At 40.3% G+C, this 21,089-nt stretch overlaps 4 protein-coding genes across 9 annotated transcripts in view; 2 read left to right on the top strand and 2 right to left on the bottom strand.

Annotated features, from left to right (window-relative positions):
- The first annotated feature begins 371 nt into the window (after nt 1–371).
- On the top strand, nt 372–1,578 carry LOC134742245 (B-cell CLL/lymphoma 7 protein family member A). Its single transcript, XM_063675274.1, has 3 exons — nt 372–602; nt 683–867; nt 1,205–1,578. The coding sequence occupies exons 1-3, from the start codon at nt 514–516 to the stop codon at nt 1,330–1,332; spliced, it is 402 nt and encodes a 133-aa protein (XP_063531344.1). The 5' UTR covers nt 372–513; the 3' UTR covers nt 1,333–1,578.
- Nucleotides 1,579–3,173: 1,595 nt separating this feature from the next.
- Nucleotides 3,174–12,396, bottom strand: LOC134742244 (cilia- and flagella-associated protein 251-like). Its single transcript, XM_063675273.1, has 18 exons — nt 12,215–12,396; nt 11,895–12,041; nt 11,250–11,508; nt 10,925–11,040; nt 10,531–10,826; nt 10,110–10,261; nt 9,588–9,740; nt 9,218–9,326; nt 8,871–9,064; nt 8,503–8,651; nt 7,816–8,002; nt 7,320–7,474; nt 6,822–7,046; nt 6,502–6,593; nt 6,046–6,280; nt 5,224–5,443; nt 4,310–4,419; nt 3,174–3,369 (listed from the first exon to the last, which is right to left on the bottom strand). Exons 1-18 carry the CDS (start codon nt 12,392–12,394, stop codon nt 3,220–3,222), a joined length of 3,129 nt encoding a protein of 1,042 aa, XP_063531343.1. The 5' UTR covers nt 12,395–12,396; the 3' UTR covers nt 3,174–3,219.
- Nucleotides 12,397–12,935: 539 nt separating this feature from the next.
- Nucleotides 12,936–17,632, top strand: LOC134742243 (matrix metalloproteinase-2-like). Its single transcript, XM_063675272.1, has 11 exons — nt 12,936–13,100; nt 13,630–13,791; nt 14,197–14,303; nt 14,497–14,658; nt 14,734–14,815; nt 14,997–15,192; nt 15,415–15,590; nt 16,004–16,148; nt 16,333–16,522; nt 16,814–16,884; nt 17,368–17,632. The coding sequence occupies exons 1-11, from the start codon at nt 13,008–13,010 to the stop codon at nt 17,514–17,516; spliced, it is 1,533 nt and encodes a 510-aa protein (XP_063531342.1). The 5' UTR covers nt 12,936–13,007; the 3' UTR covers nt 17,517–17,632.
- An 819-nt stretch (nt 17,633–18,451) lies between these two features.
- Nucleotides 18,452–21,089, bottom strand: part of LOC134742239 (thioredoxin reductase 1, mitochondrial) — a 33,308-nt gene continuing 30,670 nt past the window's right edge. For all 6 annotated transcript variants that reach the window (XM_063675265.1, XM_063675266.1, XM_063675268.1 and 3 more), the window contains one exon: nt 18,452–20,733. In XM_063675265.1, the coding sequence (XP_063531335.1) occupies nt 20,604–20,733 (130 nt within the window). In that variant the 3' untranslated portion in view covers nt 18,452–20,603. The remainder of the gene's footprint in view (nt 20,734–21,089) is intronic.

Genomic DNA, 21,089 nt, shown 5'->3' with positions numbered 1-21,089 from the left:
GATGTGTTTAGTTCCTGCTTCAATAATTTTTATTAATTACTTTAATTAGTAATAAATGCTTTTCAGATAAATCAAAAAATCTTAATAATATTTACTATTGTAATCATTTAACAAAATTAAGTACATTCTAAAGTAATTAAGAGGTATTATGTGTTCCTAAAATTGATCCAACAGATAAAACAGTAACCTATTTTGTTTTCACCGTGGTATAACCAAACGCAAGACGTCATAGACTACCATAGAGCAGCCATAGACAACCGTAACTATCATGTTTATGCAATGAAATACATACCTTATTGTAATGAAATAAGACGGAAGCTACTATACTTTTATAATTCATCCTCCCAGCGACGTCCTTCACCCCCTCCCACCGTAAACCATAATGGCGAAATTCGTGAAGTGAAGCCTTGTGCAGATGATTTTAAACGCCGTTGAATTAAGAAACTTAATTTAAATTTATTTTAACTTATAACTTAATAATTACAGTTTATATTATTACTAACTCTCAGTACAATGTCTCGTTCCGTACGCGCCGAAACTAGAAACCGTGTTAAAGATGACATCAAAAGAGTCATGCAAGCTGTTGAAAAAGTTCGCCATTGGTACGCATTTGGCATAGTTTTTTCTAAACGTTTTTTTACGATAAATATGTATTATCCTAACATAAATAAATATTCCACAGGGAAAAGAAATGGGTGACGATAGGGGAAACAACCATGAAAATATATAAATGGGTGCCGATATCAACAAACGAGCAGAAGAAGAAGCACGCGGCCAAGCGCGATAATAAGGAAAACACGTTGACCCCCAAAAAGATGCACGATTCATCCAACTCCAACTTCGGAATGGCCGAGGATTCTAACACCTGTAAGTTCTTGTAAAACTACTTGTGCCATAAATAAAGTATGTGCCTAATGGTATGGAACCCTTCGTGCGCAATCCGACTCGCAGGCCGGTTCTTTAGTTTTATGTGATGTCTATGTTTATTTAACTTTTAGTATGAAAGCCTTTTCACATAAAAATTGGTAGATATAGTTGGTCAAACCAAATTGGCAGTAAATAAGAACAAAAAAAAAACTGTACTCATCCTTTCCTTTAGGGTGCTAGTACATGTGTAAGACATAGATAGAGTCTCTGTTTGAAATGAGACAGTCCTTTGACAAACTATATTTTATAGCCACACCAAACATGTTTTTTTTTTCAGGTTTCTCAACTGTGAGTGACTCTCAGGGCCCTACAGAGTTCACTTCAACACACATGAACTTCTCAGAGGACTCAAACTCCCAAAGCAGTGGCACCATAACACCGGCGAAACGGTTAAAGACTGACTGAGGCAAGTTCAAGAAATAAAAACCTCATGGAGGCAAGGACTATTGCAACTAGCTGGTGTAGTCTGGCTAATCAAAGTTGAACCAAGCAAATTCAGTCTGGCATTTTACCAATTGAATTGCCATAAAATTAATTTTGCTTGGTTCAACTTTTGTTAGTCATACTAGTGATGGCTAAGCAGTGCTATTTGATATTAACATTTACTTCTATTGTTTTAATGTCTGTGCTGTGAATACTATTTATATAAATGCTGCCATACATAATACTTGTGAGCAAGGCGAGCTTGCAGGCAACTCGGCAGCTTACTTTAAGTGCTAAAGTTCTTTTAAGTGTTGACAGGTTTGGCCAACACTATTTTAACCTGACAACCGGCGTCCTACACGTAGTACATAGGCCCCAAGCAAATTGTGACTTTTTGTCAACTTGACAGAATTGAATTTAACCTTTCGTATGCGCATGTTAAAAAATTGCCATATAAATAGCAATCGTGACAACTTCATGTTTAACCGGTTCGGTGCGGATGACACGAGAGGCGTGTCATCATATTCTATAGCGTAAGGCATGCCTGTCGTGTCATGAAACAATTGTTCGTCCGCCACAGACGTTTTTGAAAATGGAACACGCAACGAATCGGTTAAGTTGAATATATATGGAGCAGATCTGCTCTTAAGCATAAGGTTAAACTAGCAAATTTCAAAAGCTGGTTGTCAGGAGGTTAAAGCTTCACATTTTTATTTGCATTTAAACCGCATTTTATACCATAATTCAGTCCATTTATCCTAGACATAAAAAAATTGTCTCTTTCACACTTACTTGCAAGAAGACAGACAAATGTTTTATGTTTGTTATAAATGGTATGCTAGTGGTGACTAAAATCTGTATGAATTATTTGTAAATATCTACCTAAATTATTGAGTCATTGGTGTGTTTAAAATATAAAGCTGTTTTTAAGAATAACAAGTAACAAGTCACCAGTGTTATATGTAATTTTTTTGTTATCTAAATTTAATGACTATTAATAGAATAAACGAAAAGGCGACTTTTTTGGCTTGCAATTTAGCTATTAAAAATAAAATTTATAATTTTCTTTCTTAAACAAGTACAAAATAGCAATATCTGTAACTTATTTGTTAGTGTAAGACTGGCATCAGGTAAAGTATTTTCTTTTTGGAATCAGGATTTTGAATGCTAAGGTACTTAACTGACTAGCGTTAATCATAATATTAAACATGTGTAATAGGTAAAAACTTATAATGTATAATAAAGTTAACACAAACACATTATACATAGCAAACCTGGGAGATTAACACATTCAATGCCAAAAACCCGACTATCCGGTTATTTTATGGTTTCGGTGGACAACTTGATAGTCTGGATCGTTGTACTACTTACTGCAACTAAATTTTTGTGGCCTGGCGTGGATGTCTTGTGTGGCTGGGTGGCAATGAATGTGTTAATATGAAGGTCTGTATTTTATCTGACCATTAAAAGAATGGGTCAAACACTTTTCAGAAAAAGGTCACTTCTGTAGACAGAACATCAAGTTAACCTTTCGTATGCGCTGTCAAAAAATTGCTATTTAGACAACTTCATGTTTAAGTTGAACATATATGGAGCAGATCTGCTACTAAGCATACCAAAAGTTAAGGACTGTAAAAACTATATCCTGCCTGTTTGGACGCAGTTCAAAAATGAGCATTTAATTCTCTAAACTTTGCGATGTCTACAGGCAAGACGCGAACATGTGTATGACCCAAATAAGATTCTCTGTTTTGTCAAAATAATTCATAAGAAAGTATTTGGTTTTAAACTGAAGTCACATTTCTATTTACAGAAAACAAATGTGAAAGATTGAGATTTTATTTGTAATAAGACAATACGGAATATAAGTCAGTTGTTTCTTTCCCTGTCATCAGAGGTGCCGGTGACCGATGAGCCCCAGGATGAACCAAAAGACTCTCTTGCCGAGAACTGGTCACCTAATAGTTCCACTTCCTGGATGCCCATGACGTTTATTAGGAGGTCACGAAGTGATATAGTCTGTGGAAATGGAAATATACTGTGGGCGACATAAACACGCTAAACGTTGATCACGCGTTTAATAACTATTACATAAATACATAAAATAGATATTTCAAGTATAATAAACACCCCCAAATGGACTTAAATTGCAAATTTTGGTAATTAAAAAAAAGTATTCAAGATAGAGGTGTGATTATAGTTTTTTAATATAGTTGCTCAAAAAGTGCTACTTTACGTAGCTGTTTAGCGTGTGGAAAGTTGGTATTCGCGAGCTAGTGCTTTTTACTTTTTCCAATTATTTTTATAATTTATACTTGTTCTAATTCATGACTACTTATTTCCTTTAAACGTCGTAACCAACATAAAAACCTACTGTTTATGTAAGAATACGAAAAATATACTTATTTCATATTTTATTACTTACCTCTTCATCATTATAACACGTTTATTTTTTAATATAGAAGATTGAAAAACCGTTCTTAATAAGTTGTCTGAATGGAACGGAATAGCTATGGAAGCATAGACCAGGCGGTCTAGCATAAGTTGCGTTCTCGCGCGCGACTCCATACATCTAGCGCGACTTCAAGTATGGACTCGCCCGCGAGAACGCAACTTATGCTAGACCGCCTGGCATAGATTCATGTATGGAAGGTAGAGGTAGGAATAGCTGCCGAAACGCCTGTCAAAGAAGAGGCGTTTTTTATTACTGCAAGCTAAGTTTCCAGAGGCAACATTCGATATTGTTTTTTTCCTTACTTGTTGTTTTTATTATTTTTTCGCAACTGTATTAAAAAACGTCGTTCGATACACGTGCGGAAATGTCATTCTTCACTCGTCCCGAGTCTTGCCACGTTGATACGGCTCGTATCAAGATATCTCGGTACTCGTGGAGTAATGGTATATTTTCCGCACTAGCATCGAAATGTACTATTTTAATAATAATTTTGAGCCCGTATACCTCGGGCAAGAAGGAGTAGTCATCCTCAGGCATGCTGGCGCGGTCCTCGAAGCTGTGCCCCAGCAGGATGGACAGCAAGTACCAGCTCAAGTCGCGAGAGAAGCATTCTCCTGGAAACAACAAGTTTGGTAACTTCTTATATGTTCCTTAGGGTTGGTATTCCAATCTTGGTCCAATGTGTATTTGCGTCTCACATTTTGCTTAAAGAGAGAATGAGACGCAATGCACATTGGGCCAATAAATTGGAAACACCCTTAACTGTGGAAGTCTGAAGAAGGACGTCTCACCATCGATCCTTAATGCATCAGTTTATAAATGAGGATCTGAGAATATAAATATAAACTCTGTTCAGGACTACTGAAGTCATTAGTAGTGAGAAGACTCGCAAGAGAATTAAGGTCATTGACATAGCTCAGACAGTTGCGGGAATTACCTAAATAGGTAATTTGCAGCGGGCACGTGTTGGTTGTAGGTAGAATGACCGCACGGTCAGACAGCTTCAAGAGAACGTTTCCAACAAGACGGACCGATGATGAAATCATAAGATCATAACCGTTGATTGAGGGCAGGGTACGACCGGTCGTTGTTGAGATCCGTAGGGGATTGTGAATAAAGTGTCGCCTGCGATATTTCCGGACGAATACAACGTTCAAACCTTTAAGAAAAGAACTTACTCCTATCTTAAATGCCAGCAACGCACTTACAACTCCTCTGGTGTTGCGGATGTCTATGGGCGGCGGTAATCGCTTACCATCAGGAGATTTATCTACTTGTTAATATATCATAAAAAAAGAAATATCCAGCAGTCGTCTTCCGTCTGATATGATGATGAATAAATTGGAGTAGGTATGTTTCCAACTGACGCTATACGGAAGCATTTTGAAGCAACTAAAGTAAGTATACTATAATTTTACCGTAACTCCCGAGCATGTCCACAAACTCATCCCTGCTCATCACATAATCCTCCTTCTCAAGCGACGCGAAGGTCCTGAACGCGTTGCGCACCCTCCCCAGCTCCTCTCCGAACGCGGGACGGTGGTTCAGATACAGCTTTACGAACTCCTCGAAGTCTACCTCCGCGAAGGGCGTCGGCTGATACACTTTGAACTTCGCTTCGGTTAGGAGGTTCTCTACCTAGAATAGGTAAGAAGTTAGTACTTAATTCAGTTTGAATCATAGAGTAACTTATACTAGAGCGGTACTGTCATAGTAAATTTTGTAACCCCAGTAAATTCACTGCCATCTGTCGACACACTTTAAAACTAAAAATGAAGATTTATAAAAATACGATAGAATGTATTTAAATATAGATAAATGATTTTTTTTATTTGCATTAATTATTTTTATGATTTTGACCCATGTTCTTTCACTAATATGCGTTAAAATTGTTAAATAACAAACGAAACCGTCAACGCCATCTATTCGACTGTAGGCCAAAACTAGTAGCGCCCTCTGAACGAGAATCAAATTTTCTTGATTTTCGTGGCACGTTTTTCCTTAGGCTGTATCTATCTATTACGGAGTTATATCTATCTTTGGTTTGAATGCACTAGAAGGCAGAGCTTTATTTGAGCCAAATCTCAAGATTCAAAGGACAATGACATAGCATGCAAGGTCTCGTTAGGAAGATGAAGATAAAACATCAGAAAGAACTCTCATAAAGCCTAGCGGGAAATAAATCCGTATCTAGTAAGTAACTCTACTTATTCTTTTTGTATTGGAAAATAGTTAGCAACCTCGTATTCAGAAGGAAAGAACCCAAGAGCCCTCATAAGATCCGGCAACGAATCGATCGGTATGTAATCCTTCACCGTCCGCTTCGTGGGAGAGAAGGTGCCCTGACACAGTATCTGAATGTAGTAGAACAAGTCGCGTATCTCCTGGAACAGCCAGCCAGGGCGTCCGTTCTCGATCAGGCAGTAGTATGGATCGAGATCTATGCCACCTTGCTGACATGTACTGTCCACTGCCCTGAAGAATAGGAAGAAATCGCTAAGTCAGAGATTGCACATCTTAGGCATGTTATATTTTAATTCAGCGGCGACCTTAAACTATGGCGCGGAGGGCAGCCCCTCGGGGCCTCGCTCCTGAAGGCCCTCTTGCAACAAGCCAAGCAAATATTTTGACACAATAGACCCGGAGCGTTGCTACGGTTAAGGCTGCTGCTGTTTGGATTTGTATTAAATGTGTACCTGTAGTTGGCAGCCCACTGGCACATGCATATATCTCTGGCTCCTTGGGTAAAAAGCGTCCCTAGATCTTCGCGGTAACACATGTCAGTAATCTGGAAGAAACCTTATGATACAGAGGACGAAGTAATTTTCGTATTACTCATTACACATTTTGCGTGAGTAGTCTGCTCGATAAGACCGCTTAGCATGATTTGCTTTGTCGTGCGACTCCATTCTTGAAGTGGCGCTTGACATAATCGCGAGGGATAATGTAAGTCATGATACGCGGCCACTTGGCAAGTTATATTATATAATTTAATTATCAAACCGTTATACCATACCTGTATGGGATGTCCAAGTATTCCAACATGCTTCCAAGGATTCCCATCTAGCGGCAATTTCTGCAGCCCGATAATGTTCTTGGTGGCAAAAAGGATGTACTCCAGCACGTTCTGCTCTTCTTTTCTAGAGACCAGCTGCATTCTGGAGACGGGGCTCTCGAAACGCGGCCCGAGGACCGTGGCCAGGGTCATTGCAGTCGCGTAGTTCACGATCTTGTATTTATACTGGTAAAGGAGGATCATCAGACTATGATGCAGTCAGAAAAAATTTAATGCCTGAGATTAGAACCCATGGATTAAATAGAGCTAATATGGTATGTGAAGGTATGAAATGTGATTTATCAAGGCAAAGGGTTGGTAGGTATTCGATTACTGATGTAAGACTGAGATCAAGATGACGTACAAGACAATTTAATAACCCATGAAAAGGAATTGGTGCACTGACAACACCCATTGGAAGACCGTACAGATTGATCATTCAATTCAATAAATGGGTACCTCGTCATTGGCCACCAAAATCATAGGCAGGTCGGTACGCTGACTCTCAGCATCTACCTCCTTGGGTGTGGGCCAATGAAACCCGGCGAGCGGAACCGCCGTCTGGTCCATACGATCCAGACTAAATATTTCCAGGTGCTCTCCTGAACTGGCTCCTACGAAACAATATAAAAGTTGTACCGCCTTCCACATTATTGACTGACTCCGTATACTTTATTGCAAAAAAATTATGTCCACCAATGTCAAGTGTTATTGCTGTTGATACGTTGACCTGGGCCTAGTCCAGTAGCAGAACCTGCCTAGTAGTAGTAGAATATGGCTGATGGTGATGCCCTGGTGAAAATCAAATTTCCTTTGGGAGGTTCGTATCCTACCGACTGCGCCAGTTCATAGAAATACATAGTTTATAATAAAGTGACAACATAGTTTTTAATTCAGGCCACACATGAAATTCAGATTAGGGTCGTGTTGCTTCTTTTTTAATTACAATACGTACCAATATTATACTCGACCATGATCCTGTCCGCGCCTAGAGAGAGCAGCTTATAGTCCCCATTATCATTCATTACGGGCGTAAAGAACACGGCAGTAATGTCCTTGTAGTGGGCGCGGTGTTTGGCGATGAACGTCCACGCTAACGCCTTGCAGTCGTACTTGTACACGCATACTGTGTGACCGGCATCCTAGAATAGATACCGTATTGCGATTACGGAGTTGATAAAATACTTAGATATTGTGATCCAGCGCCTAACTAAATTATCCAATTTGGGCTCTTGAATTGCCAGTTTTATGAAACTAAAGGGTATCGAAGGTTGGTAGAGAAACCAGGTTGTGAGGCTGGATAATAATCAGAATTCGTAAATATATACTGGCACATCTAGTAGTATCCTACAAAATAAAGGTCCACACTGAACACAAGGAGGGGCCTACTTTCGAATTTTCGCAGCCCAAACTGCCGCCAAATGGTTAGACACGTATGTCAATGATAAGAGATGAGAGCAATCCACAAACCACCCAACCGAACCCAACACATCATGGTCGTGCATTCAAATTACCTTTTTGATTACTCCCAACGCGGGAGGAGACTGCTATCCCTATCCACCATCCTTGCGAGTGGAATCAGTCGAGGAATACTAGCTGGTGCTGTTAAGATCGCGAGGTACAAGCATGCAGCAGAACTCACAGAGAAGGCAAGCGTCAAAGAGTCGCAGCTGTAGTTGATGTCCTTGATGGCATGCTGCGAGTCATTAAACGGTTGCGTCAGGATCCTTATGGTGACTGGGTCGAGGAACAGCAGTTGTCCGGTGTTCAAGCCACAAGCTAAATGCAAGCCTGCAATAGAACCAGGAGGTCAAATATAGATAATTTCGGGCAAATGGAAGGCGTACATCAAGAGGGACTGACGAGGAGAAGAATTCACATTCATCTACTTTAGATGCGTCCACAATTACCTCAGCGGCATTTGCATCAACCCAAAAAGTTGTTATTGGAAGAGATACCTACATTTATTTGAATGCCAAAACCAGACAATAAAACATCGTAGAACCTCACCCGAGGGTGCATACTTCAAACATGTCACCGACAGCTCCGGCTTGTTTACTTCGTACTCGTACTTTATACAGTCGTCACTAGGTGGCACCACGACCTTGTAATGTTCTCTCAAGTCTATCCTTGCGAACAGTTTGTGTTGAGAAAAGTTCACTAGGTCAAGAACACCGTCTGCGAAACCTTGGCACAGATATGGTCTGCGAAAAAATATCAATAAATACTTAAATGAATAGAATTTGATCTATCAATTGAGAGTGACGGATACCTAGAAAAACAACACTGCGAAGAAGATTAAATCATCCTGCTCTTACGACATGGCAACTTTATTAGATTTCTAAATTAAAACTCACTTTTCTGGATGCACCGTCACACACAATGCCGAAGAGACTCTGTAATCCAATATTGTGGCAAGTTTCTCGGTCACAAAATCAACGAAACCAATTCCTTGATTGCCGGTAGCTGTAAAAGAAGGTTTTATCTGTAGGTCAAAACAGAATAAATACAAAAACGCAATAAGTTCCATAGTTTAACAAAACGTTTTATGTTTTTTTTTCTGGAATTCGCTAAACATACCTGTGGGCAGCTAATAAGCTGTACTTAATTAATTTAGCCTTAGTAACTTCTCTTTGAAGTAGGCAAGCTATATAAGTGATTATGGATTTCAAGTTGCTGGTTAACAACTCAACACTCAAATCATGATGGGGACTGCGCAGGACTTACTGACGATGAAGTCCCGAACCAAGAAGGTCTTGCCGCTGGTGGTGGCGTCGGTGGGCAGGTTCTTCTTGATCAGCTTCTGGCGTATAATCCCCGTCACCGGGTCCCTTTCTGTCTCCACGTTCTCCCAACAAGGACATTTTTTTGGTATTCCACCTGTCAAATAAGATCATTAACCCTTTTCCAGGCATACTTAATAGTACGATTTATCGACCACGTACGCCTGTAGAATTTCAAATTTAGCATTCCCATTTAAGGTAAATAAATACTAAATTAGATTGGACTTTTAAGAAATGTGATCAAAGTTGGATTAATTGGAAAATATTTATTGGTTTTTTTGGGAATACCTTGTAGATTGGTGCGGCCTGGAAAAGGCCATTATCAGTAAGTCTGTACTGTAGGGTCTGTAGGTACTGTAATTTACTGTAAGTTGGGGCTGTTGGTAGGACTATACCTACTTCTATATAACGGTTTACCTTTTTTTATGATTCTGATTGGACTCAGCCAATTTAACACAAGACTAACATTTAAGGTCAATGATTTTGTAGCTCCGTGGAGAGATATTGAAGCTGATGGAACGCACGCGGTCCACGGACAAGTCCTGCAGCCAGTGCAGGAGCTTCAGCTGCTCGTCGTAGAAGCGGATCTGACCACCGTTGTTGCCCGTCACTATGACCCTGGGAATATGACTCGACAGTAGAATTACCATGGACATTTTTGGTTTTGATGGTGGTGGATCTTATCTTAAATGAAGTATATAAACTAAGTCCACTACCTAGTAATTACTAACAGCGACGCTATGTAGCCCACCATTCGTGGACCTTATGTAAGTTACTTAACATTGTGGACAAAGGCCCGCTCTACCCCCTATCATTGGCTTTCAAGAGGGGTGATACAATTACCTTTTAGTTAACAATTTAACTTTACCTTTACAAAAAGCGCTTACCCATCAATACTTCTAATAACATTTATCTTAGTGTCCTCCAATTTCAGCGCTTTCACGAACTTCAAAAACTCGAAACTCTTAGGTTCTATGTTCTCCTGGTACTCTATAGTATAACCGTTCACGTGTATAGCTCCCCTGGAAGTGCCCACCAGGATTTGTGAGGTGATGCTCACGAACGTGAAGCAAGTTAGCTTCCCAAATGCCATATTTATTTCTGGTTTTTTCTCAACCATTCGAATTTTTAACTCGTAATCATCTGTTTCCTTGAGAAGACCTCTCTCCATGACGAAAACTTTCTAAAACATAAATTAAGTAAGAACTCGGTGTGATTGATGTCAATTCGATCGAATGAGCAGAATACTAAAACACACATGAAATATTGAAGAAAATGTACCTGAGAAAGTCCGATCCAAATGTCGGTTTTCGTCATAAGCACAAACTGCCAAGTGTTATCCGGATTAAATTCCATAGCCAAAACACCGTCTTTAGGTATGTCGACATTTAGGGCAGCTAAAACCAGTCAAATTAATTCTAATGTATTAAATAATTCCATTTATTTATTTAATCTTTATTGCACAAAAGAAAATACAAATGTACAAAAGGCGGACTTAATGCTACAAGGCATTCTCTACCAGTCAACCTTCCATTTCATTCCTTCTATTGATTTCGTTCGACTCTAGACTCAGAATCTTTACAAGATTAAATCAAACCAATCTTACCATGCGGTTCCTCTTGCCCAGACGACCAAATCCACCAAAAAATTGCGGTTTTTTCATGATATCCCAGCGTCAGCATGAACCTCGAGTCCTGGCTCAAAGCCACCTTCGATACCCGCATGTTGCCATGTGGAAGGAAGTAGGTCTTGTTCGGGAAGTAGTCATCGCTGTCCCAGATAGTGATGAGGTTCTCAGGACCGCAGTCGGAAGTCACCAGCCACTTTCCGTCGCCGTCCGCTGCGATGCAGTTCACCATATGCCTCTACAAGTAACTCTAGGTTGCCTTCATTCGGATAAGACTAAAATATGGTGTTTTGAGTTAAGCGCCATTAAAGGCAATTTATTCGGAATCACATATGTCATCCAGTTGAATAACGGTAAGATAAAAAAAATGTCAGCACTCGCTTGAGCTTGACTAAAGGCCAGTTGCACCAACCACGATTGCCAGACTGATCAACGCCACTCAGCAGTCAACTATGAAAGTTCCCATACAATAAAATTCGGAGGGTTTGGTGCAACCCCCTAGTGTGCACCATAATCAGTATTAATCATCATTTACTTTTATTAGCATGCTATAAAAACGTATTTTAAACTAGAGAGAGAGGAAACGTATGCACAAATTGTAGTCATAAAATGACTCATAATTACGTGTCCCTGCAAGATCCTCATCTGATTGGTGGTCCAGTTGTACAGAATGCCGCAGTTGCATGCCGCGTAGAACACCGTGGTGCTGCCGCGCGAGTTTAGGTTGATCACGCCCGCTTTCGGGTTCCAGCCTGTTATCCACCGGAGGCTCTGAAACACTTTCTCTTTCTTTATTTATTTAAATAAGTATGACAAAGAAAGGAATTCTCAGAAAATATATCAGCGATTGCGAACCACACCCTTTTAGTATATTATATAATTATATACTTATATATATATGGAGTCGTGGCAACCGCAATGGCTAGTGGTGATGCAAATCTTACAAAAGGCGACGGCTTGTGGTGGTAGTCGGAAAATTGTGATGAGTGCTTCCTTATCTGTGATAAAGACAAGCTGTACAATCTCCTATCTTCAGAATTCTTCCCGCCATCCGGACGCACGTTCGGAACCGAATAAAACTTCTCCTTACTGTCTTCCTTGATCTTGGATTCTTCCTTGCTCATTGTTTCTAGCCAAAATATCGAAACTATTTTGTAAGCGCTTTTTGTTTACGAAATTAGCGCATCAAAATATCATGTCGTTTTCCAATGACAATACATATTTGACACCAAAGAGACGTTAAGACACTAAAAAAGTCATGGCAAGGTGGTTAGAAATGAGGTTTAATGTTAGGGGGAGAAATAAGGACTTTCTTCCGTGGTTCTAACTGCAATTCACAAGCTGTTCATGAACTTATTGCAGTTGTAAAATTAAGATAATCTCGATGTATTCGAGAGGTCCGGTAGAAACCAATCCTGGCTCGGATATCTTTAAATTGAACTGGAATAGATAGGCAAACAGACCATCGATAAGACCGATTAGAAGGGGAACTTAACTTCCGATCCCGTCAGATTGTAAATCGAGTTTCATTTGCTAAGTAGGTAAGTAGACTTATTTGTTACAATGTTACTAAAGGGTTCTCTCAAGACCTTCGACGATGCTTAGAAAATAAACTAAACATCTGCAATACGGCCATGGCCTTAAGGGCAATAACCAAATCGATTCCTGGCTACTATCTGCAGTCAAAGGTCACTGGAGTGCATCACTTGTGGTATCAGTGCTTTGTGTCCCGTCGCCATGGGCAGAGGTCTGCTGTTATGTCTGCTCCTGGTTGTTTCTGTGAAGTGTCGGACGATCTATGTTGAGGATGCCAGGCCTACGGAGGAAGAGGTCAGTGTTTCTTATCAGTTAGGTAACCGTATTTACTTTAGCGCCAATTATAAATGGGGACATCGTACGTGAAGAAAATGTGTGTAAATATAGTAAGTATTGATAATTTATCAATTACATTGATGAGTATTAATGCACTTGACTCATATCCTTTCGCAGTTGCGTATATGAAGTAGGCTCAATCAAAGCTATTCATTATCATTAATATTGTAACAAAGCAGAGAGTATTTTAAAAACCAATGGTTAATTGAAGTACTTACGTAAATAACACGTTTACCTGTTTAATTTAATGGCACTAATATTATAGTCTAATAGTTAATACCTACTTGCAAGTATAAATAAAACTATACACTAAACTGCAAAAATCTTATTTTCCCGACATCTTCCCGGGAATAGTCACAAACTTTTGGTTAAGCTTCTGAGTCCAAAGTTGATGGATCCCTATACATAGCTAAAGGTCTGCTTTCAGTGTTGTCTATACTTAATTATTTACTTATTATTATATTAAAGTACCTATTGTTCATTGCAGGTATCGTTCATGAAGCGATACGGTTACCTGCCAGAAGTAGCCGAAGGGTCATCGTCTCTGGACTTCTCTTACACGCCGCTGTCCATCACCGAGGCGGTACGGCGGATGCAAGCGTTCGCTGGCCTCTCGCCCAGCGGAGTCATCGACAATGCTACGAAACAAGTAAGTGCCTAGGTACGGATCTGCCACTTCATCTCGGAATTAATAACTTGACGCCAATTGGTAAGTACGTACCTGAGTCGTGGGCTCTAGTGCTGTACATGTATATCACCGCTCCTCCTCATCTTATATTTTCAATTAGGTTCAGCCTTAGGATTTTTTGCACAGATGTGCCTAGATAGGCTACGCGACAAACGCTACCGCCCCTAGAGTCTGACCCATTATGCCAATTTTTTTAGGATATAAAATGCTACCGATTGACCATCATGCATGAATGCTGGTTTAACAGTCTCCCAAGCTTAGCTGCAAAACCACTCGGCTTCCGGGCTATCACAGACATTGGAGTCAGTGAGGAGCTTTAAACTATCAGATTCTAATCCCAAATTGATAAAACTGTTGTATTTTTAGTTGTTCAAGAAAAAGCGGTGTGGTGTCAAAGATATCATTACCACATCGTCCAGATCAAGACGATACGTCTCACGTGAAGCATGGACCAAAAAACACATAACGTACAGGTAACCAAAGTATACGGTTATTTGCTATATCACGACGGTAATGAACTTACCTACGATACGAACTTAAATTGCTTTTGCTTGGTTATTGGGGACCCAGCAGGGCAAAACTGTTCAGCAGCAGCAGCAGTTCTTGGGTACTAGGATAATGCAGTTCTTCTTGCCAGTGCGTCACCTCAATTACTTTGTTTTTAAGGGTGCTCAACGGCTCCAGAACGCTAGAGAAGCATCGCGTGGAACGGCAGATGGCAGCCGCGCTTGCGGTATGGGCGCCGCATGCAGGGCTCACCTTCACTCGCCTGGACACGGGGAAGGCCGACATTGAGGTCTCTTTCGTCACCTTCGACCACGGGGACGGGTGAGTCCAGTGTCTTGTAAAACAGAGCTGATAGCTAAGACTCCGTATTTCATTTAATAAATACAAATGTTACAGGTCTCCATTCGACGGCCCAGGGCAGGTGGTGGCGCACGCCTTCTGCCCTCCGCTTGGTGATCTGCATTTTGACGATGATGAGGTACTAACTTCTTTTTAAGTAACCCAATTCTGTTTGTCTAACGTAAAAGAAAAGTGTAATAGGAGTTTAAGGGATTTCTGACTGTAGACGTCTCCTACACGTCTAGCTGAGCTGAAACTTTTATATCTCTCAACGGCCGATAATAATGCAGTCGATAATGCAAAATTTTCTATTTCCGTAGATCTGGAGCGAGTACCCCGCCGACGACGAGGAAGACGAGGAGTCGACGGACTTCTTCGCCGCGGCCGTCCACGAGATCGGGCACGCGCTCGGCCTGGCGCACTCGGACGTGAGGGCCTCCGTCATGTACCCATACTACCGGGCGCGGGTGCAGAGCCTGTACGAGGACGATATCTTGGGCATGAGGGCGCTGTATAGTTAGTATAACGACGTAGCCTAGCTAGTACCATTCACTTCTTAGGCTTATTGGCTAATAGCTTGGAAGATATGTGTATGATTTGAACGTTAATTTAATGTTCAATTCAATCTAGCCTGACTAGCCTGAGTTACTGAGTATTACTTACCTTATTGCAACTCATTTCTTCTCAACCCGCATTGGGATCCGTATTATATATTGCATCCAATTTCTCTTATTATAGTGAAAGACCAGCAAGCCGCGACCTCCGCTCTCACCGTACAAACAGAGAACCCGATGGCGCCGCGGTTCTCCCTAGACCCTGGCGTTACTGATGAGGAGGACGTCCCCGACCTGTGCTACACCAACTTCGACACCATTCAGGTGTTGCAGGGGAAGATCTATGTTTTCGAAGAAGAGGTAACATAAACCCAACATAAACCTAACTCATAGCTCGCCTGGACTCGGGGAAAGCCGACAATGTGATGTGAGCCAAACAGCGCTATATAGTGCGCGGTGGGGCCCATCGCTCATGTAGCCTTTAACCGTTGGGGCAGAAAGGTTGAATACCGATACGAACCAGACACCGGTTCCAAAAAAAGGTTGATCGATGATATGGTCAAGATGGCAGGGAGCCGTGTGGATTATAGATGGCAGCAGTACATGACCGCTAGTTGTGTCATGTTTTCAGGAGTGCACATATTTCTGACCGATATATAGTAAATAATGATTGGTCTGTGCTTTGGTTATGGTTAATAAAAGACCTAGTCCAGATTTTCTAAGTATACTTAAAAATATGGTAATTAATCCACAGTTAAAAACGTTGTTCACAGTGGATGTGGGTGCTGAGCGATCGCAAGGAGATTGATCCAGGGTATCCGAAGCGCTTCCACGACGTGTTTATTGGCTTGCCAGAACACGTCGACGTAGTTAGAACCATTTACGAGAAACGGAATGGAAACATCGTCATATTCAAAGGTAATTTAACAATCTGTGTCCTACTTTTTCCAAAACATTTAATATTTATTTTTAAAAAAAAAAGTAAGCAAGTAAAGCGGAGCAAGTAAAAGCCTAGGTTGTTGTTGCAAGTAGCATGCACAAGTTAGGTAGGTACTAAGCTATAAGCGCCCAGTGCAGTAGATTGACATAACAAACCTTACAGACAAGCAGTACTGGGAGTTCGGCTCCAACTTCCGCTTGATCAAGCGCGGCCGCCTCCGAGACTACCGCCTGCCCGGGCGCCTGCGGGAGCTGACTACGGTCTTCCTGTCCAACTACAACAATAAGACATACCTTATAGACTCTGAGCGCTTCTGGCGATTCAATGAGGACACGTGGACTATGGATAAAGGGTAAATGACTCGCTACCTCTCCACACGCAGCAATTTGAAATGAGACAAACCTAAGTTCTAAGCGAGTTAGATTTTTCAGAAGCTTTCTGCCCCAGCAGCGGCCACTCCTATAGGCCAACTTTCACTAAAGACTACCATTAAAATCTATCAGTGGCGGGTCCACAGAACTTGAAAGAGAAAGTTAAATGATATAGTTGATGTGTCTTTACTAGTATACCTTTTTTACTTTATGTCGATGTAGTATATCTGTATAACCCGACTTTAGCTGTAACATATTTGTCATTTCAACAGGTACCCTAAAAGCATGTCAGCATGGAGGGACCTCCCGTACCCTGTGGATTCCGCTATTATTTGGAAGGGAGGTAAGTAGTCCTCCGCTATTACAGACATTATATTGAAATTGTGATAAGAATGGGAACTTTTGCGCCAAGTACTTAGGTATTTTATTAAACCCTCTCGGAGGGCTCACTAGATGGCCCGTGACTGCGGTCAGGCAAGTTCAATTTTACAGTTCGAAATTATAAATCTATCCTCCATATTATAAAATAGCTTGCAATGATAATTTTCAAACTAAAATGTAAATATTAATAAATAAAAATGTTATTTATTTAGGTATCAACCCATTACATTTAAGCTACAACAGTGAGGATATACGCGGCGTAGTATTAAGATCGTTTTTAACCGACTTCCAAAAAGGAGGTTATCAATTCGACCGTATTTTTTTATTGTCTTTTATATTTACTAAACTACAATACAACATTTCTTAGAGTAGATGGTAGTTGACCCATAGTAGAGTCGGTCTCTCGCCACCATTTGAATGTAGTCGGTTAATTTATATGTTACAGATACGTACTTCTTCCGCGGCCCCCGCTTCTGGCGTTTCGATAACGCTCAGGTCCGCGCGCACCCCTACTACCCGCTGTTCACGGCTCAGATCTGGTTCCCTTGCCAACCCACGCCAGATATGGAGCAGTACACCAAGAACGAAGACTGATATAATGTACCGCCTAACATATTAACTGCCCATTACCACAGTGTAAAAAGTATACCTTGTGTCTTTAGAATAAGGTTTAAAAATAGTTAACTGTGATAACAATGGTACTTGTTTCATTCGACTGTGGTACTTAGACAACGCACAAATCCCCTCGCACCTCCTACTACCCGCTGTTTACCTACTGCGCAGATCAAGACTGACTATACCGCCGCTGTACTATGCAACACATACTAACCATAATAGACCTTATCGCATTGGAGTAAGGTTTACAATGGTCTGTTAACCCTTTACAAGACATTAGGGCGTCAATAATTACGCAAAATTGAACCCTATCACCTTGAAACAAAGTTCAAAATCATCGAAAATATATTCCCCCTGCCTTTGCACTCCGATGCATTGCAGCCAGAAGTTTGTAACGTGTAATTGGCATTTCTCGCAAACATTTAACCTTTTCGACGCCGTGTCAAACACAAGTTGTCACTCGGTCGCCACATCACCAAAGTCAAACAAAGTGTAAAAACTGAAATTGAACTTTATGCACATGCACGTAGGTCTATGTTGCTCTGTGGTCTTTGACCGATTAATCCGTCTTTGGCGTTGAACCTGCGGTGCCGCTATATTCGTCATTGGCGTCCAAAAAGTTAAGATAACATCTTTTTTACTAGAAAGGCAGAATAATAAAACTTACTTAAAAGCCTGAAGGTCGATTTTACAGTGTACACAAACTACACAATTACAACAAGACGTTCTTGATTCTGCAATCTACAAATAGGAGTCCTTGGCGTTTTATGATGATTAGAGCCGGGCCGGCCGACGTTGCAGTCGGGTTGCAGTTCCCATACAAATTGCAGTCGGTCTATATCGGCCCTAAGTCGCAGACTCGATTTTTTTTCCAAACTTATCGAGAAGAAATGGGGTTAAAAGAGTACAAAATATTCATTAAAAATATATCACTTTATTAAAAGAGTACAATCACATAAAAATGAAAAATAACATCAACTGATTTAATACGTCTTAATATGCGGAATGTGCAGCCTCGCATCGTGGTAAACAAACAATTTGTGATATTCTATTGAAGTAATACTGTGTAAGTTATATCATTAAAATGGATGTAATCAACTAGTTTTATTTCTATTACCATAGATATGAAAAGCTTAGGATATACTTGTTAGTGTCGTCGTCTATTACATCAATTTACAAAAAAAAAAACTTTGACTGTTAATTATTTGACTTGGTCAAATTTCACCCAACATATTTAGATATGATGTTGTATCAACATATCGCCGCTATACTTCCTCAACCTCGTATCTGCAACACTCATTTGATGACAAAAACACCCGTATTCCGAACAAAAGAAAAGCGACATTTCCATCAAATGATTGTTGTAGATATGAGATTGAGTAAGTATAGCGACGATATTAGATGCAGACACTAGCAGTATCACAATAATAAGTGGTGAGGCTCGACATCAAATGATATGATACATAAAGTTTGCAACAACGATAATATTATTATTTATTAGTAAAATTTGTTCTAGTTCTAGTGCCTCGCCGCATAAGAATTAAAAGAAAGATACATACCATCTAGTTTTTTAAGGTATAATCTTTTTAGTTACGCTACATTGCACTAGACAATTTGATCAATTCATTTCATAATAAATAATTGTGCAAGTTTTCTAACTACAATATATTTTCCAACTTAATTTCGCTACAGAGTGTATACTAAGCGTTTTAAACGCTCAATAATTCACCCCAAATCGTCTTTTTACAAGGCAAGACTTTATTTGCTATTAGTATTGATTCGAGCGTCGATAAGATTAATAATATCATTTGCGATAACTTTCGATGTTTTCAAATTTTCGATATTAAATTCCTTATTCATGAAGGGTATTGTAACGGCACGGTAAGTATGTGTAAGTAGCGCAGCCCAAACCGAAAACCCTGTTCAACAAATAATTCTAACAATTTCACAGTCTGGAGTTCATAAATAAATATGGGTCTGAAGTGAGACATATTTGTTAATAGTGCAAAAGTGATAAGATTTTACAAAAACTGTGAAAGAGCTAATCAGATCCAAATACAAAACAATTCCATCACAATACTTATGTTATGTTACAACATTGTTCTAACATTTAATGTTTGAATCCAGCGTAAGCCAATCAAATATAACATACATTGTGCCAAATTTCTGCGCTAACAAATCACGATTTATATTCGAACGTAGATTAACGGATGTGATCTAATTCTGGGGGCCGATTTTTTAATTTCGACCGCTCGATTTCGTGTATTTCGTTCAATACTATCTCCACTAATAGGCATTTAAATTCTACCAACAAAATTGAAAACGAGTGGTTTAGATTTCCAATTTTTATTGCTCGTATTTCAAAAGTAGCATTTCGTCATTTCCCATAGATTTTCAAGTGACGAAATCGTGCGCTCTTAATTCAAAAATCGGCCCCCTGTTGAAACTTTGTTTTGTTTGACATCAATACTAACTTCAAATTTTAAACTGAATGGCATAACCGCTATCGCTCGTCTCCGTCTAAATAAAACGGGATATTTGGGGGCCCATACACAGATTTAGTATCAAATTTTTCTTTTTTATTCCCGAAAACATTGGTAAAACAAGTATTCACAGTTTTGGTCCAATACTACGTTGGGGACAATCGCAAACAATATGTCACAGCCGGGAACTAAGTTCCAGAATCCATAACTTTCGGGAATAGAAGAGACAACTTTTGTTGTATGCGTTTATGACCCATTTTGCGGGTATCCTATAGGAACTATAGAAAATTTCATTAGATCGAACGCGTTTTATTTAAAAACCATACATTTGTAGAAGCAATTAGGTTAAATTAGTGACCCTACTGAAAATCCGACGGTTTTCGAAAAAACTTGTTCGGTCTAACGAAACATGGGACAAGAAATGTTTCGAGGTTGTAGTAGGTAACCCCCATTTGTGACACGGTTTGCCGTCGCAGTGAATGTGAATATAATGTTGAGTGTGATGTATATCGATATCGCTCTTGTGTGTGTGTGTGTGTGTGTGTGTGTCGGCCGTCCCTGTCTGTGTTGTTGTGGTCCCGCTCTAGCTGCAGCAGGAGGCGGGGTTGGGGTCGCGGCCGGAGCGCTTGGTGATGTTGAGGCGGGTGAACTCCTCGGCTACAGTGGGGTGGATGCCCACCGTGTTCATCAGCTGCTCCATTGTGATGCCGCATCTGGAAATAGTAAATGTTAGATTGTAATAGCAATATTGCCGTCGTTCGTTCGACGCCCCAGGGGGTCACGGAGGCTCACAAACTGTTAAGTAGAGACACGATACCGCGTCGGTGGGAAGCATTTATTTATTTCTTACGAGTTAACGTTTCGAATGAAATGTGACTTCGATTGCAAGAACACTCGTAGCGAATTATAGCAACATCTTCCGGGTGCGTGAGTTATTCAAACAATCCACATTTTGTTTTAATTATTTGCTTGGGGGTCATCTATTAATTACATCACACGTTTAGGGGGTGGTCAAGAAAATGTGACATGTTGTGACAGGGGGGAGGGGAGAGTCACAAACTTTGTGACG

The sequence above is a fragment of the Cydia strobilella genome, chromosome 6 (genome assembly GCF_947568885.1).
Source record: "Cydia strobilella chromosome 6, ilCydStro3.1, whole genome shotgun sequence".
NCBI classification, from domain to species: Eukaryota; Metazoa; Arthropoda; class Insecta; order Lepidoptera; family Tortricidae; genus Cydia; species Cydia strobilella.
This window is presented reverse-complemented; position numbering and strand designations above follow the sequence as displayed.

Coding starts and splice junctions, on each gene's coding strand:
- LOC134742245 (XM_063675274.1), top strand. CDS start 514: ATGTCTCGTTCCGTACGCGCCGAAACTAGAAACCGTGTTAAAGATGAC. Junction 603..682: donor GTTGAAAAAGTTCGCCATTG/GTACGCATTTGG, acceptor AATATTCCACAG/GGAAAAGAAATGGGTGACGA. Junction 868..1,204: donor GGCCGAGGATTCTAACACCT/GTAAGTTCTTGT, acceptor TTTTTTTTTCAG/GTTTCTCAACTGTGAGTGAC.
- LOC134742244 (XM_063675273.1), bottom strand. CDS start 12,394: ATGAGCAAGGAAGAATCCAAGATCAAGGAAGACAGTAAGGAGAAGTTT. Junction 11,509..11,894: donor TGAGGATCTTGCAGGGACAC/GTAATTATGAGT, acceptor AGTTACTTGTAG/AGGCATATGGTGAACTGCAT. Junction 7,047..7,319: donor TTTTGGTGGCCAATGACGAG/GTACCCATTTAT, acceptor CTCCTTTACCAG/TATAAATACAAGATCGTGAA.
- LOC134742243 (XM_063675272.1), top strand. CDS start 13,008: ATGGGCAGAGGTCTGCTGTTATGTCTGCTCCTGGTTGTTTCTGTGAAG. Junction 14,659..14,733: donor ACCTTCGACCACGGGGACGG/GTGAGTCCAGTG, acceptor CAAATGTTACAG/GTCTCCATTCGACGGCCCAG. Junction 16,885..17,367: donor CGCTATTATTTGGAAGGGAG/GTAAGTAGTCCT, acceptor TATATGTTACAG/ATACGTACTTCTTCCGCGGC.